This window comes from Aotus nancymaae, unplaced genomic scaffold (genome assembly GCF_030222135.1).
Source record: "Aotus nancymaae isolate 86718 unplaced genomic scaffold, 86718_ANA_hifiasm-v0.15.2.pri h1tg000131l, whole genome shotgun sequence".
Taxonomy (NCBI): domain Eukaryota; kingdom Metazoa; phylum Chordata; class Mammalia; order Primates; family Aotidae; genus Aotus; species Aotus nancymaae.
In genome coordinates this window covers 6442063-6467552 of record NW_026988546.1, presented here as the reverse complement: position 1 = coordinate 6467552, position 25490 = coordinate 6442063, and the positions used below count along the sequence as shown (strand labels likewise).

The 25490-nt window shown below is 43.5% G+C and overlaps 1 protein-coding gene and 1 pseudogene across 3 annotated transcripts in view; both read right to left on the bottom strand.

Annotated features, from left to right (window-relative positions):
- LOC105710759 (ankyrin repeat domain-containing protein 36B-like) overlaps positions 1 to 25490 on the bottom strand; it is a 261940-nt gene that overhangs the window by 61048 nt on the left and 175402 nt on the right. Inside the window, exons 39-40 of one of the 3 annotated variants that reach the window (XM_064371315.1) lie at positions 24884 to 25019; positions 24008 to 24436 (exon numbers count right to left, since the gene is read on the bottom strand). In XM_064371315.1, the coding sequence (XP_064227385.1) occupies positions 24892 to 25019 (128 nt within the window). In that variant the 3' untranslated portion in view covers positions 24008 to 24436; positions 24884 to 24891. Of the gene's footprint in view, positions 1 to 24007; positions 24437 to 24883; positions 25020 to 25490 lie in introns of those variants that run through there. The other 2 variants (XR_010340718.1, XM_064371318.1) reach the window with 2 other exon arrangements.
- On the bottom strand, positions 4491 to 8282 carry LOC135272799 (POU domain, class 5, transcription factor 1-like; annotated as a pseudogene).

The following is a 25490-nucleotide window of genomic DNA, read 5'->3' as shown; positions in this document are numbered from 1 at the left end:
CTTAAACCCAGGCAGGTTATTGGGAGTTGCTTCACCTTCTCGTGGCAACATTAGGATTACATGACTTGGAAATTCCCAGTCATAACTTGCACGCCTGCTTTCCCTGAGCAGATAACCCCACACAGCTGCAAAATGAATTGTTTTCTCTTCTTCTGGAGGGTCCATGACCAGTCTCTTGGCAGTTGGAGAGGTGAGGGTTAAACTGAATGGGAGTCTGTGTCAGGGGCCATGACCTATTTTAATGGAGGGTCTCTGACAGCACCAGTCTCTCAGTAGATATCACCTGAATGGTGCTAAGCCACCTGTTAGCAGATTTAGCAGGGTGATGCCTTTTGAAGTCTAAAGTTTTGACTGCTCATCTCTGGGAAATGTGTTGCATCCTATGCTATTATTTGGTGGTGGCGTCCAAAACCAACACTTTGGTCTTTCTCAGACGAGAAGGATTCTTGGCACAGGCAAGCAGAGGGAAGTGTGTGGTATGTGCGTCTTCCTGTATCAGCTTGTGTGTTGTGCTGGAAACCTGAGGTGTCCTCACTGGTGGACAAAAATGCTGCCAGATTTAAGGTGAGGAGCAATGGAATGAGTAATCCTTCCAGAGAGAAGTTAGCAGTGCCGGACCCTGGGGGTGGCAGTCACAGCTGCCAACATTCGAAAATGGACTTAGTTATTCTAGGAAGCCAAGTGCTGCACGTTGAGCCAACCTCAGGGGAGACGTCATGGGGCCAGTACATAGAAGGTTTTTAAGATTCTACATTCCATTTCATCATTTACAAAATGTCCGCCGTTTTGACCCTGAACCTACAGCTTGCTAACTGAATCTTCGTGAAATTTAAAAGGGAGAGGGAAACAGTAATGAGACCCAACAGAAAAGAAGTACCAGTGAGCTTCTGTGGACACAGGTGTGTATATAACCATCATCATGCTAATCTCTAGATTCATTCTTTCTCGTTTCAGCCAAAAAACAGATTCTAAAATTAAGGCAGACTGACACCCACTATGTCCTAAACTGTAGACACATTAAAGGTTATCAGCACAATTTCCTAGTATTGTCTTTGAGTTTGATTTAAAATGTAACTTTTTAAGATAAAAACTGTCAATGCTGTCATATACCGAGTTTTTTTAAAAAAAAAAAACAAAGTATAATGTACAATGTTTTTTCCCTCATTCTTTTTCAAGCACAGCTTGATAAACCTTGTCTCTTACTCCTGGTTTTAGATAAATTCTTTTTTTCTACTTACCTAGAATCCTCACCTTAGAAATGAAGAATTTGTAAATGGTCCTGAACTTAGGACCTTTTTGACTTTAAAAGTTCTCATGGTTCCCAGCACTTTGGGAAGCCGAGGCGGGCAGATCATTTGAGGTCAGAAGTTCAAGATCAGCCTGACCAACATGATAAAATCCTGTCTCTACTCAAAGTACGAAAATTAGCTGGGCATGGTGGTGGGTATCTGTAATTCCAGCTTCTCAGAAAGCTGAGGCAGGATAATGGCTTGAACCCGGAGGCGTTCAAGGGAGGCGGAGGTTGCGGTGAGCTGAGATTGCGTCATTGCACTCCAGCCTGGGTGACAGAGCAAGACTCCATTTCAAAAAAACAAAAAAAAAGTTCACAGGGTGTCCTTCTCCTAGTACTTGGATTGAGTAGAGTGCCAGGAGAAAACTATTCAGCAGGAAGTTGTTTGCTAAGTGACTCATCCTCACAATGCCACCAAGGTGAATAAATCTCAACCATCGCTTCTAAGGCTTAAAGTCCAGTGTGACTGGAAGGGAGGGAGCCAGCTGGGTAACGATGAAATTCCATTTAGTTCTGGTCAAGGTTAAGATATGGAAAGTATACTCCCTAATAGAATCGAAAGCAGGGTTTGGAAGAAATACTTGCACACTCATGTTCACAGCAGCATTATTCACGATAGCCAACAGGTGGATGCAACCCAAGCTTCCGTAGATAGGTGAATGCCTGAGCAACATGTAGTACATCCATACAATGGGCTCTTATTCACACTGAAAAAGGAAGGAAATTCTGACACACGCTCCAACACAGATGAGCCTTGAGATCATTATGCTAAGCTTGAACAAGAATTGCTTGAACCCAGAAGGCAAAGGTATCTTAGATAACCAAAAGGTATAATCATCAGGAAAATAGAAAAAACAGGCTGGTGGTGGAGATGAATTCAAATTTGACCAATTGAAGCAGAAGCAGTTTGGGGACAGCCATCCAAATAGAAAAATTTCCTAAACTTGTAGAAACGTGAGATTCAGGGGGAAGGTTGGAGCTGGTGGTATGAACATAGGGGTCATTAGCCAAATGGTAGGTAAAAATCAGTAAAGCAAAAGAGCAAATAAATAAACCAGGAAAGTGAGTGAGGTCATGCAAGAAAGAATGTGAATGGTTAAGAGTGGGTCGAAGGTCAAGTTCCAGGGCAGCCTAAGGTTTAGGGGGCAGTATCCACAGAGGTGACTGAGAAGGAAGCATCAAGGAAGGATAGGGAGAAAGAGCCAGGAGCCAGTACAGTGAAGTCAGTGACTGACATAGCCAAGGAGTGGTGGCCAGGGGCTGCTGGGAGTGTGTTGCATGTGGCAGCACAGTGGCTGTTGGTGACATCTGGATGTGCTCAGTGGCATCATGGGGACAGAAGCACATTGCAGTGGGCTGAGGGTCAGTGGCAATGGAGGTGTGGAGATGGTGGTATAAGAGGTCTAATGGGAAAAAAGGAAGAAATTCTACATAGCTCAGTTCTACAGGTAAGGAAACTGAGGCCCAGAGAGGGCAAATAATGTGTTCAAAGTCAGAGTTAATGGTGCAGAAGGACAGGATGCAAATCAGGACAGTGTGTGATGGTGTGACTGCTCACATTTCCTGGTTCTGTCCCTTCCACCAGGCTGCCTCACGGAGCAAGGCAGTGATCAGTTTCTGAGCTCTCATGACCCATCCTTAAAGCTTCTCCTTCTCAACTAGCTCAAGAAATAAAATAGTCAAAACAGCCAGGCGCGGTGCCTCACGCCTGTAATCCCAGCACTTTGGGAGGCCGAGGCAGGTGGATCACGAGGTCAAGAGATCGAGACCATCCTGATCAACATGGTGAAACCCCATCTCTACTAAAAATACAAAAAATTAGCTGGGCATGGTGGCACGTGCCTGTAATCCCAGCTACTCAGGAGGCTGAGGCAGGAGAATTGCTTGAACCCAGGAGGCGGAGGTTGCAGTGAGCCGAGATCACGCCATTGCACTCCAGCCTGGGTAACAAGAGCGAAACTCCGTCTCAAAAAAAAAAAACAGCCGGGCGCGGTGGCTCAAGCCTGTAATCCCAGCACTTTGGGAGGCCAAGGCGGGTGGATCACGAGGTCAAGAGATCGAGACCATCCTGGTCAACATGGTGAAACCCCGTCTCTACTAATACAAAAAACTAGCTGGGCATGGTGGCGCGTGCCTGTAATCCCAGCTACTCAGGAGGCTGAGGCAGGAGAATTGCCTGAACCCAGGAGGCGGAGGTTGCAGTGAGCCGAGATCGCGCCATTGCACTCCAGCATGGGTAACGAGCGAAACTCCGTCTCAAAAAAAAAAAAAAAAAAAAAAACAAAACAAAATAGTCAAAACAGAAAAGCAAAGCCTCTCCTCAACCCTCTTCCTTATTTCTTCACCCTCCTGACAAAAATGGACTGAACATTTTCCAAGATCAAGAAGCATAAAGCCTGATTTCTTTTTCTAGTCAGGCTAAGGAAACTATTTTCTTTCCACTTTCTTTTAAAGAAAAGAGGAACAACACCTCTCCATGGAGCTATTCTGGCAGTTAACAACCAAGCTAAGTGCTACTTACCATATAACTTTGTAAGATATCAGAGAAAAACAGTTTACAAAAATATTTTTACAGGCGGGATCTTGCTCTGTCACCCAGGCTGGAGTGCAGTGGCACAATCACAGCCCACTGTAACCTTAAACTCCTGGACTCAGGTGATTCTCCTACCTCAGCCTCCTGAGAAGCTGGGACCACAGGTGCGCCACCATACCCAACTAATTTACTTTTATTTTTGTTTTTGTAGAGACAAGGTCTTGCTATGTTGTCCAGGCTAGTCTTGAACTCCTGCCCAAGCAGTTTTCTCACTCTGGCTTCCTAAAGCCGTGGAATTACAGATGTGAGCCACCATGCCCAACCCCAAGCTGTTTTTTTCCTATTGGATGCTCACAAAACAGAACACTTCTGTAACCCCAGATGAGTGTGATTTCTCCCCCACATACCAAGCAATTCTGCAAGTGATTCTCCAGGAGACACCAGCTGGGTGTCCTCAAATTCAATTCAATTCTGACACTATATGCCCAGAGTTAGATCCCACAGGTTGAGGGTGCAGTCCCACAAGACTGCTGCCCCAAATATCAGATGCCACATCCAAGTAGTAGGTTGTCACTTATACTTCTGACCAACAGGCTATTAATTGGGGAGGGGAGTCCTAGAACCCCTCTTTGGATTCCATTAATTTGCTAGAGCAACTCACAGAACTGAGGGAAGCACTTTATTTATGTTTACCCATGTATTATAAAGATTTGTGGGATACAGAACAAGGCAGGGGGAAGGCATGCGGTCACCACCCTCCAGGAACCTCCACATGTTCAACCATCTGGATGCCCATCTGAATCCTGTCCTTTGGGTTTTCATGGAGGCTTCCTTGCATAGGCCTGATTGATTAGACCATTGGCCACTAGTGATCAACTTAACCTTGAGTGCCTCTGTCCTCCTGGGAGGTTGTGGTTGGGGCTGAAAGTCCCAACCCTCTAGTCATGCCTTGGTTTTTCCAGTGATCAGCCCCCATCCTGAAGCTGCCTAGGACTCCCCAGCCACCAGTATTTCATTAGCATACAAAAGTACTCTTATCACTCAAGAGATTTAAAGCCTTTTTGTTTTGTTTTGTTTTTGAGATAGAGTCTCGCTCTGTGGCCCAAGCTGGAGTATAGTGGCAGGATCTCACTCAGCTCACTGCAACCTTCACCTCCCAAATTCAAGCAATTCTCCTGCCTCAGCCTCTCCAGTAGTTGAGATTACAGGTGCACACTACCATGCCGGGCTCATTTTGTATTTTTAGTAGCGACAGGGTTTCGCCGTGTTGGCCAGGCTGGTCTCAAACTTCTGACCTCAAGTGATGCACCTGCTTTGGCCTCTCAAAATGCTGGGATTACAAGTGTGAGCCACTGCACCTGGCCAGATTTAAAGGATTTTAGGAGATGTACATCAGGAAACTGAAAGAAGACAAACTATCTATTGCACAATATCACCAGCTTCTTTAAAATTTCTCAGTAACCTAGGACTTACAATTTTCTCTAACACAACTGTAGTGTAAGTGATGTTGGCTTACATACCTTTTGATCCTGAAGTTATATTTGTATATGTTTGTTGTACACAAACACAGATGTATGCAGACACTAGAACGTTGTTTAAGGTAGCAAAAGTTGGGAAGCAATCTAAATGTTTATAGGTAGGGGGAAGAGTCAAGTCATTCGTCCATACAATGGAGCAAGCACTACACCGCTATAAATAGTGAGGCAAACTCTCTCTCTCCGGGCCAATCTCCAAGACAGGGTGCTAAGTGAAAGAAGAAAGTTCAAGTCATTGTGTGGAGTATCCTACCATTTGTTAGAAAAGGGTGCGTGGCCATTACACGTTTGGAATATCTCTGAAAGGATGCACAAGGAGTTGGCAATAGTAGTTGCTTCTGAGGAGAACTAAGGAAGACTTCAATGTGAAGGGAAGGGGAAAATCACTTTTAATTACTCTCTTCTGGTACCTTCTGAATTTTGCACCATGTGCATTGATTATCTGGTTAATAACTAAAATAATATAAAACAAATAAATAATTCACATCTCTTACCACAGCAAAGGCGGTTTAAATAATGCCTTTAAACAACTAAATTCAATAACACTTTTAAACAGAGATTGAAGGTGGCTTCACAATGGGCAGGGAAATATGTGACACTATTTGCAAGAAAAAAAACCCGTGTCTGTAAAAATAACATTAAAATGTGTTGGGAAACAGCCCGAAGAAAAGCTGTTCCTAAAATAGAACCAACAATAAATAAATAAACAAATAAAGTAAGCAATGCAAATTCCTTAAAAGCACAGAGATTCTGCATCTCTAAATTACTTCTTTGTGGCCCTAACCCCAAGTTAAGCAGCAGGGACTCCTTGGAACCAAATGGTACAACATGGTGGGAGCAGAGCCCAGAGGGTACAATTATCTAGATGCTTTTAGCAAAGAATACATCTATAACTCAGTGTTTTATATAATGGAAATATGTGGGGAATATTAACAAGAATTGAAACTGTGTGTGGAAACATATTCAATCAATTTCAAGTTTAATTAAACCAGCTACTCTCAGCCCCTATTCTCAAAGAGTGCCTCAAGTAGCACAACCCTATATATTCTTTAATACTATTAAGGATCCCAAAGGGCTTTTGTTTATTTGGGTTGTATCTATTATATTTATGGCATTAGAAATTAAAACTTAGGAGCTAACAAATTAATTCACTTAAATTTAACAACATTAAGTCTGTAACATGTAACACAGAATATTTTCATGAAAAATAACTATATTTTCCAAAACAAAACAACTAGTAAGAAGAGTGGTGTGGTTTTACGTTTTTGCAAATCTCTTTAACATTGAGCTTAATAGAAGACAGCTGGAAAGCTCAATTTTCATGTCTGCTTCTGCATTTGATCTGTTGAATATGTGGTTTTGGTTGAAATTTAAGAAGGAAATGCAATGTTATGCAGAAATGTAGTTGGAAAAGAGAAACATTTTGATAGCCATCTCAGATCATCATCTCTCTGTCTCTATAGATAGATAGATTTTGTTTGTTTGTTTGTGTGTGTGTGTTGTCTACCTACTGTGTCCCATGCTTCTTTAAGAAAAAAGTGATACATGTGGGGATTAAAATCAAGAGCATCATTGAACTTCACCTTCCCTCTACCCAGTTGCCCCAAACTCCCCTGCCCTCACCCGTTGTGTTCCCAATCCCTTCCTTAGTGAACGAAGAACTTAATCCTAAAAGCCCTGGCACAAACCCCAGGTTCTCTTTCCCTAGCTTCTCCTCTCTCCCTGTCCCCCATTCCTAGAAGGACAGGCACCTCAGTTGAAATGCATGGGAGAGCCCAGAGTGGGGACAGAGACGGAGGAAGGCTTCCCCCTCAGGGAAAGGGACCGAGGAGTACAGTGCAGTGAAGTGAGGGCTCCCATAGCCTGGGGTACCAAAACGGGGCCCTGGGGCCAGAGGAAAGGACACTGGTCCCCCTGAGAAAGGAGACCCAGCAGCCTCAAAATCCTCTCATTGTGCATAGTCACTGCTTGATCGCTTGCCCTTCTGGCACCGGTTACAGAACCACACACGGACCACATTCTTCTCGAGCCCAAGCTGCTGGGCGATGTGGCTGATCTGCTGAAGTGTGGGTTTCAGGCACTGCAGGAACAAATTCTCCAGGTTGCCTCTCACTCGGTTCTCGATACTGGTTCGATTTCTCTTTCGGACCTGCACGAGGGCTTCTGCTTTGCATATCTCCTGAAGATTTTCATTGTTGTCAGCTTCCTCCATCCACTTCTGCAGTAAAGGCCACAGCTTACACATGTTCTTGAAGCTAAGCTGCAGAGCCTCAAAGCAGCAGACGATTGTTTGGCTGAACACGTTTCCAAACAGAACCCCCAGGGTGAGCCCCACATCAGCCTGTGTATATCCCAGGGTGATCCTCTTCTGCTTCAGGAGCTTGGCAAATTGCTCAAGTTCTTTCTGCAGAGCTTTGATGTCTTGGGACTCCTCCGGGGTTTGTTCCAGCTTCTCCTTCTCCAGCTTCACGGCACCAGCGGGGACGGTGCAGGGCTCCGGGGAGGCCCCCTCGGAGTTGCTCTCCACCCCGGCTCCTGCTTCACCCTCAGGCTGAGAGGTCTCCAAGCCGCCTTGGGGCACTCGCCCCAGTCCAACCTGGGGCCCACAGTATGCCATCCCCCCACAGAACTCATACGGTGGGGGGCATGGGAGAATCCCCCACACCTCAGAGCCTGGCCCAACCCCTGGCCCGATTCCTGGCCCTCCAGAAGGGCCCTGGAAGCTTAGCCAGGTCCGAGGATCAACCCAGCCGGTCTCCGGCCCCCCTGGCCCATCACCTCCACCACGTGGAGGGGGCGAGAAGGCGAAATCTGAAGCCAGGTGTCCCACCATGGGGAAGGAAGGCGCCCCAAGCTGGGGGCCTGGTGAATAGATAGATTTTACACCAAAATTTGACAAGTAGTTGTTTCTTAACTACTTCTTAAAGATTGTAACATGGAATCTGAAACCACATCAAGAAACGTTTCATATTCTATTACACTAAAGCCCATTTGGTCTATCTTAAGCTTCAAACAGATCTTTAACATACACATTATTTTGTTAGATATAGAAAACAGTGCTTCTACAGATCTTTCAAATGCTGATACATTTCATTATACAATATTAACAGATTACAATAATTTTTTTTTTTTTTTTGAGACCGAGTTTCGCTCCTGTTACCCAGGCTGGAGTGCAATGGTGCGATCTCGGCTCACTGCAACCTCCGCCTCCTGGATTCAGGCAATTCTCCTGCCTCAGCCTCCTGAGTAGCTGGGATTACAGGCACGTGCCCCCATGCCCAGCTAATTTTTGTATTTTTAGTAGAGACGGGGTTTCACCATGTTGACCAGGATGGTCTCGATCTCTTGACCTCGTGATCCACCCACCTCGGCCTCCCAAAGTACTGGGATTACAGGCGTGAGCCACCGCGCCCGGCCAACAGATTACAATAATTAATATCACCATCCATCTAATCAGAGGTTTTTAAACACTGGGAAACTGCCGAGCTCACAGTTTCCCAAAATACTGATTTTCACCTGAAAACTCAAATTTTATCCTTGAAAACAAAAACAAATACTGTTCATTGTTTCCCTTAGAATGACAGGCTACTCTTCATTTTTGAGAAAATATCTACTACCAAAATCTAAGTATTTGTTTGTCAGTTGTTGTTTCCGGTGAAAATGGAAGAAATGTCTTGTTGAACTTACAACTTGGGCCATTGCACAACTGCCTTTCCTCAAGACAGCCACAGTTCTTTGATATGAGCAGAAGTGCTTGATGCATCTTCTCTTTCGTCGCTCAGAATATCAAAAAGATGGGTGTTGCTGGGTGCAGTGGCTCATGCCTATAATCCTAGCACTTTGGGAGGCCGAGGGAGTGGATTGTCTGAGCTCAGGTGTTTGAAACTAGCCCGGGCAACATGGTGAAATCCTGTCTCCAGTAAAATACAAAAAATTGGCCAGGCGTGGCAGTGTGCACCTGTAGTCCCAGCTACTAGGGAGACTGAGGCAGGAGAATTGCTTGAACCTGGGAGGTGGAAGTTGCAGTGAGTTGAGATTGTGCCACTGTACTACAGCCTGGGCAACAGAGTGAGACTGTGTCCAAAAAAGAAAATAATGTGTTTAAGTGTCCAGATTTAATAACAATAATTTTACTGTGGCCAGGCGTGGTGGCTCACACCTGCAATCCCAGCACTTTGGGAGGCCGAGGTGGGTGGATTGCCTGAGGTCAGGAGTTCAAGACCAGCCTGGCCAACATAGTGAAACCCCGTCTCTACTAAAAATACAAAAAAAAATTAGCTGGGCGTGTTGGTGGGCACCTGTAATCTCAGCTACTTGGGAGGCTGAGGCAGGAGAATCCCTTGAACCTGGGAGGCGGAGGTTGCGGTGAGCCGAGATCATGTCATTGCACTCCAGCCTGGGCAACAAGAGTAAGAATACATCTCAAAAAAAAAAAAAATTGTTACTGTTTCATCAAGGTCGTTCTGGAATGCGACGGGGCTTTTCTTTTCCCTCTTAGTGCTTGGTGATGAAGAATATCATGAATACTGGTTTGGTTTGGAACCACCACCTTGATTCTTGCTAAGGCACTAGAAGTTTTCCCACCGTGACTTTAGTACCAGCATAAATGTCAACACAGTGAAAAGACAAGTAATTATATCCTACTAGTATTAAAACAGCTTTGACCACACAAACTCTTTGAAAGGGACTCAGGGTGTAAGAACCACATATTGAGAAACATTGAATTAAAACACTTTAGTCTGGGGAAGTCATTATGCTTTGTAATAGAAGTGGAAGTAGTATATTTTCCATCATATGGGTAAATGGTGGGGATTCAGACAGTCTGGAAAGCTAGTGTCTCATATCTGTTCCCATTCTTGACTCTGCAAATGGTCACCCAAGGCTGCCAAGGGCTCATCATTGAGATGGTGGTGGGCTTATTGAGCTGGATATCCTAACACCTGGACCTTCTGGTCTGAAAGATGTGGGGTAGCCAGACAGGTAAGCACCAGGGCGAGCCACCTGAGTCACAGGGATACACTCTCTCCAACAGAAATTATTTATTTTATTCCTATTGGAAATAAGCCACAGAGACCCAGAGGGTCAAACAACATCAACAAAAACAAACAAAAAACACACTTTAATCTCATAAGTAGGTCAGAGTTGCACATTTCATGAGAATTGGATCCAAAAGACCAGGTACCACTAATTCTCCAGATATTTCAGTTGAGCTGATTTAGTGAGCAGCTTCTGTTCTGCACTTTACATTTTTATGAATACAGCTGTGGATAAAGTATGTGCAGACATAGAGTGTTCTATTTCTTCTTTAAGGTTATATCTGTCTATAAAATGTATTTATTCATACAGTAGCTGACCCTGCCACCCCACCTTATCTGCAGTTTCTCTTTCCATGCTTTCAGTTACTCATGGTCCACAGTGCGGCTGAAAATAGATTAAGTACAATACAATAAAATATTTTGACAGAGAGCGGCCACATTCACATGTGTTTTATTACAGTATATTGTTATAATTATTCTATTTTATTAGTATTGTTAATCTCTTGCTGTGACTAGTTTATAAGTTAAAATGTATCATGGGTATGTATGCATAGGAAAAAACATAGTATATGCGGGTTTTGGGACTACCCACAGTTTCAGGCATCCACTGTGAGTCTTGGAAAATATCCCCAGCAGATAAGGCGGGACTACTGTGTAGTATTTGTATACGAATATTTTATTTAGTATATGTCAGTCTACAAAGTAGGCTTTCCTGTACCCATACATCAGAAAGCCAGACATGCAGATCTATAGAAGGCCACTGGAGGATCAGAATATGCCACACCAAAATATGTCACACCAAAATATGCCACTTTGGCATAAAGATTTAAATTTTTTTTTTCATAGGTTTTTGGGGGAATAGCTGGTGGTTGGTTACATAAGTGAGTTCTTTAGTGGTGATTTGTGAGATTTTGGTGCACTCATCACCCAAGCAGTACACACTGAACCCAATCTGTAGTCTTTTATCCCTCACTCCCTTCCCACCCTTTCTCCCAGAGTCTCCAAAGTCCATTGTATCATTCTCATAAGGATTGCTTTGAAGTGAAGGCAATTAAGAAGCAGCAAATGCAGAAAAAGCAGGACATAGATTTCCCTTTGTGAAGGTGTTTCTCCTCTCCTCTTCCATACTAAGAGGAGAACAACTCTTGTCACTAGAGGCAGAAAGTCTGGACCAAGACAGTTCTGCATAAACATATCACCCCTACCTTTCATTGGATTCCCCTATATGTGTACTCTTCCACTCCTAGAAGCCCAGGTTGCTTTTTGATTCTTTTGAAACCCCATCTCTACTTAAAAATACAAAAATTAGCCTGGTGTGGTGGCGTGCATCTGTCATCCCAGCTACTTGGGAGGCTGAGGCAGGAGAATTGCTTTAATCAGGGAAGCGGAGGTTGTGGTGAGCTGAGAGCAGGCCATTGCATTCCAGCCTGGGTGACAGAGAGTGACTCTGTCTCAAAAAAAAAAAAGAAAAAGAAAAAGAAAAAGCCAACAGAGCAATGATGTTTCCAAAAAAGGCAAGATGCAGCTTTTAGAATGATTGGAAATTACAGTTGAATTTTGAATTATTTGCAAGCCACTTGAAGATTTCAAAAACTAATTTCATCAATTCGAACAATAGCCCTTACTGGTATAATTATCTGCATTTTACAAGAGTAGAGATTGAGGTACAAAGAGAGGATACACTATACTTGCCTGAGGGTCCCATGAAGCTTCTGACAATATCGGGGGACATACTGATACTCCTAACAGTATTTTTAGCTATTCAGTGGAAAACAATTGCATCACTTTTTTAAGATCACAGTCATTAAGGAATCCACCATATTTCTGTAATAGGAAGAATGTTTATCTCTGTGTCTTGTCCTTCTGGTTAAAGGGTATTTGCTTCCTCTTTGGCAATGTAATGACCACACTATGTCATCACTGGGGCTGTCTTTCTATCTTGGATGCAAGATTTTACCCTGTGCATTTGTCAAACTGCTCTTAGCTCTTGGAAAAACAGGTTCTCTGCTCCCATAAGGAAGTGAGAATAAAAGAATTTTCCAGCTTTCTAAAAGGCAATGTGCGTTCTGTCTTAGCCACTTCCCATCACCCCTAGCCCCACCAGGAAAAGTCAGTATTCATTTTAGATGTCTAAAAGTAATTGCAACTAAGTTACCTTAACCAGACTCCATAATTCAAGTCAAAAGTAACCAAAAGCGGAATGAAAAACACATGGTAAAGAACGGAAACAGCACGTCTATTAAAACACCTTTGCAGTTTGCTTTTATCTCTCCTTCCAGACATCCTGCCTAGGGTCGCTGTCTTCTGCTCTGCACTATGTTCCCCCTCCTCCCTTCCCTGAGCCAGCAGTCCTGGAAGGCAGCCTTTGACGTGAGGGCTCCCCACTCCTGCATCTACCTTCTGCAAAATTACAGGAAGAGGCTGGAAGCCCCTGCACTGCTGCAGAGATCCTGAAAGAATGCAGAAGTGGGGCCAGGCACTCAGGCAGGGATATTTCCTCTTATTTTGTGGCACAGAAGGGAGGTGCATGAGAAAACACGCACTCCCACACTTAGGCACAAATAGTGCTGGGGTGCAGATGCTGCCGAGGAGGTGTGGGGTTGCTGAGAATTAGCCGAGTTGCTTTGAAGCTTCTCAGAGATCTCTCCTCACATGGCCCGATCGGTCTTTTGTGAATGGTGCGAGGTTTGACCTCGTGATCCACCCGCCTCGGCCTCCCGAAGTGATGGGATTACAGGCGTGAGCCACCGCGCCCGAAACATAAATCTTTATCAAAAAAAGAAAAGAGGCCGGGCGCGGTGGCTCACGCCTGTAATCCCAGCACTTCGGGAGGCCGAGGCGGGTGGATCACGAGGTCAAGAGATCGAGACCATCCTGGTCAACATGGTGAAGCCCCGTCTCTACTAAAAATACAAAAAATTAGCTGGGCATGGTGGCGCACGCCTGTAGTCCCAGCTACTCGGGAGGCTGAGGCAGGATAATTGCCTGAACCCAGGAGGCGGAGGTTGCGGTGAGCCGAGATCGCGCCATTGCACTCCAGCCTGGGTAACGAGAGCGAAACTCCGTCTCAAAAAAAAAAAAAAAAAAAAGATTTATGTTTATAGAACTGATCACATAGGAAGGCATTTCATTGACTCTAGCCTAAAGGATCAAACTAAGCCATCTGCAGCGAATGGAGGATGACTGAGAGGGGTGCGTAGGAGTAAGAGAGCTGTCTTTGGCACTGTAAGAATCCAGGAAAGGAAAAAGAAAACCTGCAAAGATGGTTTATAGCAGGACTGCAAACTTTGGTGGCAGCCCACACCCGGAAGTGCATTTTTACATCACAACCACTTCAAAGACCCTCACATTCAGTGCTACAAAAATATACTGTCATGAAAAAATTATGGAATTTCTTACTATGTGAAAAGCATTCTATCCCCTTTCATTCTATTTTTTCCTACTCTAGTTAATGTCATTTTGTTGTTAAAAATATACTGCCCTCAATCCAATGAACTGATTTCATAACCCATAACATGCACTATGAAACTGACCCTGAGCTTGAAACACTTTTGTTTCAGTGAAGCCTGGACAAGAGAGAGTGACTTGTGAACTTGTGGAGAGGGTGGCAGAAAAGCACCCCAATTTAGAACAATGTCACACACACACACAAAAAGCTCTGGGGGTTGGGGTTGGAGATGCAACTCTCAAATGTCAATAATCAATAGGAGAAATGTGTGCCTGACTTTCAAATGGAGGCCCTTGTGAGGGAATTACTTTGTCGATCTGCCTTCTAAGAAATTGTACTTTGGCATTTCTTGTCTATCATGTGAAAGGAATAAGAGTGTTTGAGGTTGCAGGCAAGTACTTAGATGTTGAATAATCCCTCTAAACCATTATGCTTACAGCTAAGGCAGCTTCACGACGGCCTGAGTGCTTGGGTGTGAGGCTTTGGACCCTGAGAACCTGCAGTTACACCTGTGGACCTGACATACTTATTAAAAGTGCTCTCAAAAGCACCTCAGTTTGGACCATAAATTCAAAGGTTACCCTAAGTATGAATAGCTGAGGAAAGTGTATCTAGAGTATGCAATCTACTTTATTCTTACTGCTTTGTCACATAAGTACACAGCCCATGCGAATTCACCTCTGATTTCTAACACCATGTTGCTCACATTCAGGAAAGGATCAAAGTAATGCAACTGGATACCAAGTCATCCTGTCCCCAGAACTCACGGTCGTAACAGGTACCAGGCGGCTAGAAGGCTGCTTAGGGTGTTCCCTAGTCCTTCCCACCTGGAGGAATAAAGGCCCTTTACGATTCCAGCCCTTGAGGCCCTGAGCCATCCCTGACTGGGTGGAGGTTTGTGTATACATGTAGGGGCGGCCTGTGCCACTCACAGGTAGAGTAGAGGCCTGGACATAGTTCAGCTGACATAGCTTTGGGAGCCAGGGGCTTCCCGAGCTGTGAACACCCCATCTTCCCCAAACTGCAGCTCATCTCCAGCTTCTACTTTCCCTGCAACCCCACTTCTTTTGTACCCAAATAAGGCTCGTGTCCTGTTGGCTTGCCCCCTCCCTGGTGGATCAGAGCTGGCTCTTTTGCTGGGCCTTGGAACCACGTTTGGGATCTTTCCAGCCCTGAGAGGTTAGGCTCCTCAAAGGCCGCCAGCCTGACTTGGAGCCCGCCCACCCACTGCGCCCTCCTGTGGGCAGGTCCACCCATGGCTGCCACATGACCACACTTGTCCTGTCCCTTGGCTCTGTATGCGTCAGCTTGTTCGCCACCTTGCTGGGCTGGTTCCTGGAGCTTCTATCTGTTGTGACCTGGGTCATCACCTTCTCCCTGGTCACCTGTGTGGCCAGACCTTGTGTCCTTCACTGGAGCATCCTGAGCTAGGTTGCCCCAGCTTTTCCTCACCTGCTCCTCTTTCTGTGGGGATCCTGCTTCCAGGTCTGCGCTTGGTGGCTGCGCTACACTCTGCACAGACACTCTGTTGGACAAGACGGATGTCATGGCCTGTCCCCACACTGAGCTTTCATTTCTACTTTGTAAACTACTTTTACCGAACATCTGTGGTTGCTTAAGAGTCAATAATATATTTGGAGATGAGGTGAAATGGATTGTTTTAAACCCTACCTTGATGAGATAAAACAATATTGAAAGTTAACTGTGAGACTTTGGCATCCTATACTGCCGAGGAGAAGGACAGAAGGGGATGACCTGTCTTGTTTAACGTGGCATGCAAAACCCGAATCTGGGATCCACAGCTTACCATACTCCCTCCACTGCCACAGGGAGGAAAAGCACTTCATAAACACCAAAGACTTTACTTCAAGAAATAGGCCAGGATTCAAATCACAGTTCTGCCTCTTAGTAATTGGTAGCAAAATGATGGTCTCCCAAGATATGCACGTCTGAATTCCCGGACCCATGAATGTGACACCTTACTTGACAAGAGTGGCTTTGCAAATGTGATTAAGGATCATGAGATAGGGAGATTATTCTACATTATCTGGGCAGCCTCCAATGTAATCACCAGCGTCCTTATATATGAAAGATGGAGTCAGGAGAAGCAGAGTGAAAGAGACATGTGAAGATGCTGTGCTCTGGACTTTGAAGATGGAAGACCATGAGCCAAGGAATGCAGGCATTTTCCATAAGCTGGGCAGGGTGGGGAAACATTTCTTCCCTAGAGCCTCCAGAATGCAGCCCTGCTGATACCTCGATTCTGGCCGAGTAAGATCTGTTTCAGATTTCTGTCCTCCAAAACTGTAAGATAGTAAATTTGTGTTGCTTTAAGACAGTAAGTTTATGGTAATTTGCTACGGCAGCCATAGGAAACTAGTAAAGCAACTATAGCTTCTTAGTTCAGATACTTTTTTGGATTTGTTTCCTCATCTGCAACCTAGGAATTGTAATTGTCCCTGCACCAGGTGGCTGCTGTGAAGACGGGACAGTGCAATGCAAGTCAAGTGCACCATGTACTTTCTGCCACACGGCGTGGGCTCAGTTGATGGTAGCCATGGTTATTAGCGCCTCCTTGAATCCCTACAAGTGGCTGACAAGGTTACTATATTACTCCCATTTTACAAATATGGTTCTGGGAAGTTAAAATCTTGCCTGTGGCCCGTGTGAGCGGCAGAACTAGGACCTTGCGCCCTGGCAGCCTGACTCATCAACTCCCACCCTCCTTCCTTGACAAAATGCGAGTGTAGTGGAAGTTTTTAAAATGAATTTTAAGTGGTGAACAAGGGACATTAGACTTGGATCCTAACAAGACCTCTGTGTCCAGTGATAAGCATTGTTGGGGCTCAGCAAACAACACCCCAAAGTGTGGCGCTGTGGCTCGCTGAGTGCTTGGAACCGAAGCACACTGGAAAGGCCTCTGAAGCAAAGTCTCTCTCTGATCTTCTTCTGTCCTCCTTCTGTTTTGTTGCCTCCCTTAAGGCAGGTCAGAGAAACCAGAACCACTCTTTCCCCAAAATAAAACCTAGAAATAGGCCAGGTGCGGTGGCTCATGTCTGTAATCCCATAACTTTGGTAGGCCAAGGAAGGCGGATCACCTGAGGTCAGGAGATCGAGACCAGCCTGGCCAACATGGTGAAACCCCATCTCTACTAAAAATACAAAAAATTAGCTGGACGTGGTGGCACATGCCTGTAGTCCCAGCTACTCAGAAGGCTGAGGCAGGAGAATCGCTTGAACTCAGAAGGTGGAGGTTGCAGTGAGCCGACTTTGCGCCTTTGCACCCCATCCTGGGCAACAAGAGTGAAACTCGTTTAAAAAAAAAAACCCTAGCAATATTACTCTAAGCTTTCCCATGCCTTTTTGTGTAGGAGTTGGCCATAAAGAAATTCCCGGACCTACCTTGTCTGAAAGGAGATCCTAAGACCTCATTCCAGAGAGGTCCTGCCCTGTGTCTGGGAGGAAAGACTGCCCCATAGAAAGGCCAATTTGAATGAGAGCAGAGAGTCCTTGCTGGGGTTCCCCACTCAGTCTGTTACCATTAGGTCATACCGATCATGTCCAATCACATTTTTACACAACTATACACTCTTAATCAAATCTAACCATAAAAATGACCAGTTTTCTGTTGGATCTTTGGGTCTTCATTTCTGAAGCCTCCCATGTCATGAAATAAATTAGTTGGCTATTCTCTTGTTAATCTAGATTTTGTAATAAGAATGCCAGCCATGACCCTTATGATGAGGAGGAAGAGTTTTGTACCATTCCGACTCTACAATATGAATTACAGTCAAAAAGTTTCTAAGATCTCAAATTAAATGTATAAAAATAGATTATTCACACCTTCATCCTTCAAGAGACATTTATTTAGTACCTAGTAGGCAGCACTCACTGTTGTAGGTATTGGGGATACCTCGCTGAACAAAATAGAGTCTCTGCATTCATTGGAGTGCACATTTTGTTGGAAGAGAGATAAACATATATAGATATGCAGGTGTGTATATGTGTGAGAAGGCAAGTAAATCAGCATTAGAGAGCTAGAGATTGATAAGGAGTGTCATTTTATATGAAGTATTTAGGGGTAGTTCTCATGCTGAGCGTGAATGAATGAAGGCTAATGATTGTCTTAGGGAAGAGTCTGGCAGAGATGCCAGCAATTGTGAAAGCCCTGGGGCAGGCAGGGCAGTACTTGGCATAACTGGATCAGGGCAGTGTGGCTGGATCCCCTCTAGATGGACAGGGAAAGACAGAAGAGATGAGGCCCCAGATTCCTGGGGCCCTGATTATGTAGGGCTCTGTCAGCTATGGTTAGAGTTAGGATTTTATTTTGACTCGGGAAGCCATTGGAAAATTTTGGGGAAAGGAGACACACTATCTAATTTAAGTTACAAATGCGATCGCAAATTTTAAACAGAGGCCTGCAGTTAAATTGAGCTCACATTGGCCTCTGGGGTTGCTTGGCTGCTCCTGCCCGAGGCCGGTGGAGGTTTGCTGACACGTCCCAGGAAAGAGTGAAGCACAGCAGACAAAAGTAGAAGCAGCTCAGGGCAGCGTGCCAGGATCCTGCCAGAGCTCATCAGCAGCCACGGTGGAGGATATGCTGCCACTGCTGCTTAATAACGGCAGCTGAAGGGTTTATCAATCCTTCTACCTAACTTTCATGATTTAAACAAAGTTGAACTTGCCACTATTCATTTCCAAACTGTCTGACTTGTGGAGAGCCCTGTCTTAATTAGAAGGTCCTTATCCCGCTCTTCCTTGCTGCCTGCAGAGCTTTTCTTCCTGAGAGTGTTTGTAGACATGGAACCGTGGGTGTGCAGATTCCTCCCCTCACTTGGATGATTGCCCATGCTCGTTAATTTGAGTGCCAACACATTTGCACCTGCTCATAGGTTTTTGCATTTTCAGTTTGCAGGAGTAGAGAGACAGGGACCCAAAAGGAGTTTGTCTCATGCACTTTCCAGATCTCAGCTTTATGTCTTACACACGCTATTATTTTTTCACTGAACCTAACTGATCTGAATGTCTTGTTTGACCTCTGTCTTTTGATTTTGGGATTGGAAGAGCATAACATTTGACCACTGGTCCTCTATTCGATATAAATAAAGTTGAAGTAAAGAGACTATTCTCTCTCACCTGGTTTTTTGGTTCCTAAATTATATTTAAAGAGAGCAAAATATTACTGTTTCCTAGTAAGTTAATTAAAAGATTCTGAAGAAAATTGGACAGCTTTTCAAAAAGAATTTTGCAGAGTTTAGAATATTTTAGCATTTTCATCCTATTCTCTTCCTCCAACACAGACAGACTCATACGGAGACACACACAGACACACGCAGAGACATATATACACAGAGACACATGTGCACATAGACACACCCACACAGACTGATACATTAGTAAATGGAAGATTCCAAATCAAAGAATCTACTCTTTAAGTAGATTATCATCAAATGTTAGTACTTATTGCATCCAAAAAATTCCATTTAAAAACCACGTCCTTGTGCTATGTATCCAAAGGTAGGGAGTGAATATGAAACCTGGTTCCCAGCCAGGATTGCAGAAGGGAAAAGTACTGGGCAAGAAGAAAAACTTGTAGCTCCTTCCTTTGGATTTCGACACTCCTAGAACTCAACTGAATTACACACAACAGTTTGGTTCAGCAAATATTTATTAGGCAGCTGTACACTGTGTGCAAGTTACAGTGCTAGCTCTCAGGGCTTGAGTAGGGTGATGAATACCCTTCCCAACCTCTTGAGAAGGTGCTGGAACTAAAGGGAGAATTAAAAATGAAAAATAAAAATAAGGTCAAAGTCCTCATTTTTCTTTTTTTTTTTTTGAGATGGAGTCTCTCTCTGTTGCCCAGGTTGGAGTGCAGTGGCATGATCTCGGCTCACTGCAACCTCTGCCTCTCGAGTTTAAGCAATTCTCCTGCCTCAGCCTCCCAGGTAACTGGGATTACAGGCACATGCCATCACACCCAGCTAATTTTTGTATTTTTTAGTAGAGATGGGGTTTCCCCATGTTGGCCAGGCTGGTCTTAAACACCTGACCTCAGGTGATTCACCCACCTTGGCCTCCCAAAGTGCTGGGATGACAGGCGTGAGCCACCGTGTCTGGCTTCATTTTTAAGATGAGGTCCTTTCTCCATTGTGGGGGCTTTTCCAAGTGTCTAGTGGGATTAGTGTGAAGCTGGTATTGCACTGCCTGCATTCAAATTCAGCTTCCCCTGTACTGCCTCTGTGCCCCTTTGCTTCTCAGTGCCTCAGCGTCCTCATCTATAAACAAGGAAACTGTTAGCATTCCTTGTGGAGCCACCCACCCTGCACATCCTGAGTGTGTGTGTGTGTGTGTGTGTGTGTGTAGCACTCACAACGCTGCTGCACTCGCCATGAGCACTTGAACGCCAACAAATATTATCTCTCTAATTCAGAGCTTCATTTTATTTTAAATCTGGAATCCAAATTAGTCTTATTCTAGATACTTAATGAAAACCATGTTTTTCTTTTTTGCCCTTTTATTTTGGGGAGCCAAGAAACTTCCTTATTTCGTCTTACAAAATGTTGGGTTTTAGAAATATCCCAAAAAGAACAAAGAGAAGTGAGGCAGCCCTTGTCCTTAAGTCATTACCCAGCCCTCAACACATTTAGCACGTTTTCTGGTACCTTGGAAGGAATCTTATCACTTTCCATCTCCGTATTGTTCACATTCCTTCCCACCTGTAATGTTCTCAGTCTCTGCTAATTCCTCCTTTTGTCCAGGTGCCATGTCCCTTGCTCTGTAAACTTTATGCCAAGTATTTAAAAACATCCATAGATTTTTGCCCTCAATGCCTGCAGCATTCATTTATGTCATTCAAACCATGCTGCCCATTGCATATGGTAAGAGGGTTGCTTTTTTGCCATTCAAGTCTAAAGCCAACTGGATTGGAAAGTACCAGAAAGAAAGACATAGGCCAGGTGCGGTGGCTCATGCCTGTAATCCCAACACTTTGGGAGGCCAAGGTGAGCAGATCACCTGAGGTCAGGAAGTCAAGACCAGCCTGGCCAACATGGTGAAACCTCGTCTCTACTAAAAATACAAAAATTAGCTGGGTGTGGTGGTGCATGCCTGTAATCCCAGCTACTCAGGAGGCTGAGGCACAAGAATCGCTTGAACCCAAGAGATGGAGGTTGCCATGAGCCAGATTGCACCACTGCACTCCAGTCTGGGCAACAGAGTGAGATTCCATCTCAAAACAAACAAACAAGCAAAAAATCCCAACAACAACAAAAAAGACATTATCTTTAACTTGGTTGCACCCTCAGCAATGAATAGCATGGTCCTAAGCTTCAGTTTCCTTCTCTGAAAATAGGACTAATAATAAAATTAATAATAACATTTGCCTATAGGGCTGTTGTGTTAAATGAGCTAAAACATAGTTCCTGAATATAAAGATCATTTAATAAATTTTAACCTTTTTTTTTCCAGTTCGGGTCTTGTTTTCTTGCCCAGGCTGTTTTCTAACTCTAGGCTCAAGCAATCTTCTCCCTTCGGCCTCCCAAACTAGCCATTATTCTTAATAGGCTAAATCATTCTGATTGGTTATTTACAATTTTTATAATTGGTGGTAATAATTAGAGTGTTTTATGTTTGCATAGAATTTTGCATTACTAAAACTTTTATCATTAGTTTTCATGTAGAACATTTAGTAAACCATTTAAAATGTAAAGAAAAATATAAAATTACTACTAATCTTATCCTTCAGAAATGATAATTGTATATATTTTGGTGTATTTTTTCAGTACATATATTATGAATATTGCTTTGTATTTAGAGCTTTAAAAATTGAAAGTTCTATGTAAACTTTATTTTTGATGGTTGCCTATATTCCATACTATGGCTATATTATATTTTATTTAACCATACTCCACTTTTGAGCTATTGCACTGTTTATTAGTTATTACATATTATTACATATATATATACACACACACACACACACACAATGTTTTTATGTAACCCATTGTGCCTTCATCTTAACCATTTCATCTTCTTATAAAGGATACGACTTGAAGTAGAATATTCAAATCATGTCATTTTCTATTTTGTGTTCATATGAAACCACGGGCTGATATTTTGAAATTAGTTTAGATTTAGCTGAACAGAACTAAGCCCAGGCAAAAAGCACTATGATGGCTTTTACTTAATATGAAAATAGGTGGTCCCCACAGCCACTTCAGATACCATCTAGACATGCTTACTCTTTAAACACCAGAATAACAGCACTTTGGCAGGCAGAGGCAGGCAGATCACCTGGAGTCAGGAGTTCGTGATCAGCCTGGCCAACATGGTGAAACACTGTCTCTGCTAAAACTATGAAAATTAGCAGGGTGTGGTGGCACATGCCTGTAGTTCCAGCTACTTGGGAGGCTGAGGAAGGAGAATCACTTGAACCTGGGAGGCAGAGGTTGCAGTGAGCTGAGATTGCACCACTGCACTCCAGTCTGGGCGACAGAGCAAAACTCTGTCTCAAAAAAAAAAAAAAAATAGTAATAATAATAATAATAAAAGAGCAGAATGAAATTCTTGCACTTTCCTCTTCATATCTAATTGTATGCTCCCCCTTAATAAAACACATCAAGTATGTTTTCCGAATTGTTGGCTTCAGATGGTTTTAGTTCAGTTTAATTTTTCAGTATTGCTCTTTAACTGCAACAAAAGTCCTGTGTTAAAATGGATTTTTATTCCTCTTTTCCCTATCTAAAATGTATCCATTAAATTCAAATAAAGTCCCAAATTGTAACACATTAAATTACTCAGCACTTATGTTGGTTCTTCTCTATTTTTCATCCATATTTTAGTGTATTAGAGACTAAGTGAGGAGGTGCTGACAAATCAATGGTAATAAAAAAAAAATCAGTAAATCAGATTTTGTAAGGCATGGCAGGCATGCAGATCAAGGCACAAGATGGTTGAGTTTTTCCTGATTCAAAAGGGACCAGTACTAGGGTAGGAATCAATTACCAGATCATACTTCAAACTGATGTTATATCGCTATATTCTAATAAAATATCTTATCTAAATCTTTATGCCCTTTGACTCTTCATCTATCCAACTATTGTGACTATTTTAATATATTGACTAACCAAAATGGGTCATAATGATGTATAGAGATAACTGATTTTCAAGGAATTAGATTTTGAATCAGCAGTAAAAGACATTGACCATAAATTGGAGAGAAAGCAGATTACCAAATAACTTGATTGATATATATGTTTCTGCTAATTGTAATTTACAGTTTCCCAAATAACTTAATGTTTTTGGATTCACCTTAAAATATCTCGTACTATGAAGTGAATGGTTAGTCTTTCAATCAAAGATACCTAAGAATCAATAAATAATTAAAATGAACAATAAATTGCAAGAATAGTTACCTTTGAGTAATAAGAGTATATATAATTTTCCATTTTCTTCTTGTTGCTGGCCTGTATTTTCTATAGTAAACACAGATTATTTGTAGAGTAAAAAAAAAAGAAAATGTAAACACTCAATATAATTTTACCTCATCCTTTGGTGGGGAGAGAATGAATTAAAATCAGTCTCTGGGCCATGTATTGTAAACATGAAATATTTTAGAGATCAGTGGAAAGTGTGTAGGTCCCTGTGCTTCAGGTCATGGGAATGCAGTGAGAGGCATGGCTTGGCCTGACCTTGGGGATTTGAAATCAATGGAGAACTCTGGAAGCTCTAAATAGAACAATGAAACTTAAAAGTATGAGATGTTCTAAAAGACAAGGTGGTGGGTGAGCAGTCAGGGAAACCTATGTTGGAAAATATGCAACTTTTCATGGAAGTAATATATTAAAATATTTTTTAATATAAGAAAAAGCCTCCAAAATGTAATCATTTGAGTGGATTAGTCAGCTATTCAATTAAATATAAAAACTTGGGTCAGATGGATCTCAACATATAATAAACCTTATTCCAGCCCATCCTGGATACCCCAAAACCCTGATTTGATCATTACACATTCTGTGTATGTACTGAACACTCACAGGTACCCCATAAATATGTAAAATATCACGTATCAATAAAATTGTAAAAGCCTAGCAATAAAATAAAATTCAAATAATATTCTTCAAGAAACAAATAAAATGATGAAAATAAACTTACATACAGCAAATGTGAGCTACAATAGCATTAACCTGTAATGCAGGTGTTTATTAACACTCTTCGTACTCCAGAATAATTTAGAAACAAAAACCGGACTGACAACTCTTTCTTTTCTTTTTAGATTAGACTTGATAAAGTGTCTTGCATGGAGTCTGGCTAGAGGATATTTATATAGATGATGTCTATTATCATATATATGGCATCCTATCAGTATTGAGATTATTACACAATTGGCCAGGGCATTACTCAGGACTGTGCATCCTGGAGTTTGCCCTGCTCTGGAAATTGTAAAATATTCATGCATTTCCTTTTTAAAGCACGCAACAGCTCTCTGGACTTTCAAACCATCAGCCACGAAGAGTCATGTTGTATAAACATACTTTCCCAGGGTAATCAGACTCATCAGTAATTTGCCATTTCAGCCCAGGCTTTCCGGAAATTCTGTCAGGGAGAAAAAATTCAAGTGCACTGTGGTTTTCCCCCTTTCCAATGTTTATAATATTTCTTCTTTTGCTTTCCCCTTAAAAAATGTTTTCCGGTGTTCAAATCTGATTCCCACTGAGTGGGGGCAGGGGTTCAATTTCATTTAAACCTCTCCTTATTCCCAATGAGCAGGGTTCTCTATCTTCAAGCCGACACCCCTGTATCTCTGGGCAGGGTGCCTTCTCTTCCTGGGCTTTGCCATTGGTAGGAGCCAGCAGCCAGCACCACCTGCATCTCTGCTGGGGTCAGTGAGCTCCCAGTGCCTGAGAGCCTTCTCCCAGGCCTGGGACACTCCCTGTGCATGGAGCAGGATGCCTACATGGCTGCTGTCCAAGCCTGCTGCAGAGTCAGGCTGGGAAGGATGGCAAGAGTGAGAGAAGGGCACGGGGAACCAGTGGTCCTTACCTGCAGTGTCAGGGTTCTGTCTTCTGTCCTCCAGCCTGTTGAGCAGGGACAGCGGCTGTGCAGGCAGACGGCCTGGTTAGATGGCCCCAACGTTCTGTGCAGCTGCCGGCCAGTTGCGCTGCCCTTGTCAGTGGCACTATAAATAAGGTAAGTCTGGACATTGGCCAGGCTCAGGAGATAAGAACCCAGCCCCTGGCTCCTACATGCCATTTAAGGTCTTCACATTAAAGGAGCCTCAGCTCCCAGATGGGAAAGGGCTGCCATGTCCTCATTTGTCCTGCCTGCCTCAAGGACACCTCAGGCCTGACATTTTCCAGTAATCCAAAGGGTAGCTGAAGTGGAAAGGCCACCAGTGCCAGAAAGGGACCTTACTTTGGCAAACAAGAGGCAAAGCCTCCAACAGGCTGCCCAGCTGCACTTCTGTGCACCCCTCAGATTAGATGCCTGGCATGGAGGCCCAGGAGTGGAAGGACACTTCCCCCACACAGCCCCTTTGTGAGCTAGGAAATGTGGATTCCTAGTTCTGCCTTTTGGAAAGAGCTCACTGACCTTCTCTTTGGCTTATGAGGTCATTTGCTTCGCTGAGAGGATGTTAGGGAAGACCGAA